Genomic DNA, 3,943 nt, shown 5'->3' on the forward strand with positions numbered 1-3,943 from the left:
TCAGTATGCCTGTCATTTCTGCCTTTGTTAGTGACAATAACCTCCATTGTGAGCATTAGGTTTTTGCCAAGACCTGACCTTTGACTTTATAAAGGGATGGATCAGCTGGTATGTTTTAGAAATTTAAGTCAAAACATCTATTGTTTGCTGATTCATTGAAAAAATGTTTCCAAATTCATTCTCTTTTCTTCAAGTTATGAAAACATCAAAGGCGACTGCTTTAAATAAAACATAGATTTTCCCTGGCAAAGGGAATATTTGGGACAAAGAATCTCACATTGAACAATTGCTTCTGTCTTTGACTAATTTTGATCAAGAGCTGTTCAAACAAACTTTGCTGGTCAAAATGCTGCTCAGTTTTTCTTTTCCTCTTTTGACCATAAACTATTTTTCTATAACTGTTATGGGCATTGTATTTTATTTTTTAGACAACTAACATCACTGTACTGCCTAAACAAATTGAATGGAGTGCCAGCATTATTTTATAGATTGCTGTCATTAGAAGTATGCTCATGATATATATTATTTTTTTCATTTAATTTCAATATCATTAGAAGTCTACCTATATCCTCAGTTAATATGTTCATTTAAATTTAATGTTATATATCAAAGTTATGTTGCAAAATGTGATGTTCTCTTATGTAATGTAGGTAAGTTGAGGTAAAAAATGGCATTGCACTCATATCCTTCCTCTACCCGCTCAATTAACTAAAACAAAAAATCCTAATAGTCAGAGCAAACTGACAAAGGAGCTCAAAAACTTATAAGATCACCTTTGCCAGTCAGCATGACACAGCAAATTAAAGTACAACTTTGGCATTAAAGTGACTAAAAGGTTGAACAAACTGAGAACGATAAACTAAAGAGCATAAATAAATACACTAATAGTGTAATATTTTTCAGACCCTAACTGCAACAGTAATTTTTCATTATAACAATTTGCATAACAGGCAGCTCATTTTTTTATTTAAAATTTTTAAGGAAATTGTATCCTGTTTATTTGTGAAATCTCTGCCAGCACTGTCAAATAACACACATTTGTACCATATTACTAGAACATTTATTGCTACTGAAGTCCTGCCCTAATTAGTGTGTGTATATAATATATATATATACATATATAGTTGTGTCTTTCAGTTTTTCCCGGTTAGGGGTCGCCACAGTGGAATTCCGGTCTGCTAATGACTGGTAGTTGATTTTTACATGCCGAGTTACCAGCCCAGATGCACAACCTTCAACGAAGGTACACCCATTCACACATGTCTCCATGCAGAAGACGCTCTAGCTGAGAATCGAACCAGACTATATATATATATATATATATATATATATATATATATATATATATATATATATATATGTATATATTTATATATATATATATATATATATATATATATATATATATATATATATATAATATATATATATATTAGTAATTATGGCTTTGTACTATGCAACAACACATGCACAATGCTGAAAACATTTCAACAAGGGAACATGATGTGCAATACTACAATTGCTAATAACACTTCCTTGAGCATTATGTAAAAACAGTTATAGTAGATAAAATGACCTATTCTAATCGAAATAATCATTGTAAATTATAAAAAACATTAATAATGCTACATACATGGCTGTTACAGGAATTTGAAGGCTCGCCATGGGGATATAGTACAGTACAATAAGAAATGGTATCATAGGTAGTTAAAAAAAAAAAAAATATATATATATATATATATATATATATATATATATATATATATATATATATAGGTCTATAAATTTGTCAGTGCTCAGTACAGCAAGCTATGTTTGCTGTTGACGCTGAGGAATGTATTAGTGACCTGAAAAAAAGCTGTTTGAGATGTTTTGTGAAGAAAACATATTGTATAAATATATAAATGAGTGTCATACTTTCACTGAGAAATTTTACATTGTAGTCTAGAGTTTAGCTACAAAAAAAAAAAAAAAATAAATCTCCCTCAAGGAGATTTTTGATCACCACTATATTTTCTTACATTTGAAAATATGGTGTAGGGATATCCAGCAAAAGATTATACCATTCGCATTTATCTTACAATACTTTATAAAGTTGCAGTTTTTATATCAGACATAACCCTATAGCTCAGACAGAGTTACTTGACTTAAAATATAAACATCATCAGCAAAGGGATTGTCTCTGGAAACAATTACACTTTGGTAAATCAGTCTTACTCCTATCAATGAATTTGTGTTTCATTACATAGGCATTACAAAGTAACTGGAACTGTTGATGTATGATTTGGGAAAATGTGGGACTTTACAAGTATTATTTCAGACTGTTTTCCAATCTGGGAAAACATTCCTTTCCTTTAGTAAAGGCAACTAGTATCTTGAGGAATGGATGTCAAAAGTAATATTAAAAATGTAATACTGAGTTATACAGAAAGAGAAATATAGCACAACTATGAAAAAATTCATTTACAGTTACTGTTATCCATTAACAAAATTGTTAAAAAAATTTAAACTGCAATTATTCTAAAGTTCATTAGTAGTGTGACACTGGTCTTCAGGTTCTATGTATGCAGCAATTCTGGCATAGAAGTAAGAACATTTTGTATTACTATATGATGCAACAATTTGCTCATAGGTAAGTGTTAGGCTAGCTGCCCTTGTGGAGCATTTTAAGCTTAGCCATTTTCCCTCAGAGGTGAGAATTAAACCTTGTGTCTGTGAGGCAAACACATTAACCATTATATGAACCCCAAACTCCAAATCTTAGTGCCTAAAACTCATCCTCTTTTATATGTACTAGAAGAAGTAAACAACAGGTTATGATGGGATTTGAACTCATGACATATGTATTTTAAAGCCAGTGCTTTGGTCTCTGAGCTACAGAGCCACATGGAGTTTAATTTCTCTTTTGTCATTTGTGCTTTTATAGATCTAAGTGGATCATTGATGAGTGCAATATAGGGATTGTCTACAAGTCATCATTTTGGGGTGTCAGGAAGGAAAAAAGACTCTTACTTGGCACTTCTATACTTGGTGACAGCTTTGGTGCCCTAGGACACAACATGTTTAGCCGGCTCACCAGGCAACAAAAGCCGCACCGCTGTCTGAATCTCCCGCAAACTGATTGTCGAGCGCTTGTTGTAGTGAGCTAGACGAGAAGCTTCTCCTGCAATCCGCTCAAAAATATAACTCACAAAAGAGTTCATGATATTCATGCCTTTAGAAGATATTCCTGTGTCAGGATGCACCTGCTTCAAAACCTTGTACACATAAATGGAATAGCTCTCTTTACGACTCTTGCGCCACTTCTTTCCATCTTTCTTAGCTGGTTTCTTCACAACCTTCTTTGAGCCCTTCTTAGGGGCAACGGGTTTTGCTGGTTCTGGCATCTCCGATAATAGCTTCATTAAATAACATTAAATTTAACAATTAATTTTAAGAATTAAAAACATAATTTTGATTATGGTTCACACAGCATTGCACTCGATTCATATTACATCAGCTATTATGAATTTTGTTATCTAACTTAGATCCCATAGCAATAATACAAAGTGGGATATTGTGAAAACTAGTACTAAAATGACTAATTATGCTAAAGAGTGGATTTGGGATTGTATAAAACGTGGATTTTAAGTCCACCCTTTAAGTTTGAAGCAGGAAGATTACTAACATTTACTATATGATCCTTATTATCCCATGGAATTTTGGAAACAAAAAATAAATTATTAATGGATTTAAAGAATTCATTTAAAATGCATGAAATGCAATTGTTACAAAATAAAGAACCTTAGCAAGAAATATTCATTTTGATCGTAGATGATCTTATAAGAAGATTAAACTTAAATTTATTGAAAGTTCTAGTTCAGGATTTACTTTTTTGAATCAAATTATTGAGCACATATCAGGTTTGTATGTAACACCCTTATATTTGAGTTTGTAAAGAAAA

General features: G+C 31.7%; 1 protein-coding gene across 1 annotated transcript; it reads right to left on the bottom strand.

Moving 5' to 3' along the window:
• Positions 1-3,047: 3,047 nt before the first annotated feature.
• LOC122801545 (histone H2B 1.1-like) lies at positions 3,048-3,386 on the bottom strand. Its single transcript, XM_044070977.1, has one exon. It carries the CDS (start codon positions 3,384-3,386, stop codon positions 3,048-3,050), a length of 339 nt encoding a protein of 112 aa, XP_043926912.1.
• Positions 3,387-3,943: the final 557 nt, after the last annotated feature.

Source organism: Protopterus annectens, chromosome 1.part0, assembly GCF_019279795.1.
Source record: "Protopterus annectens isolate FY-2018-M chromosome 1.part0, PAN1.0, whole genome shotgun sequence".
Lineage (NCBI taxonomy): Eukaryota > Metazoa > Chordata > Ceratodontiformes > Protopteridae > Protopterus > Protopterus annectens.

What these genes read in the sequence shown, in the direction of transcription:
- LOC122801545 (XM_044070977.1), bottom strand. Translation starts at nt 3,386, where the DNA reads ATGCCAGAACCAGCAAAACCCGTTGCCCCTAAGAAGGGCTCAAAGAAG.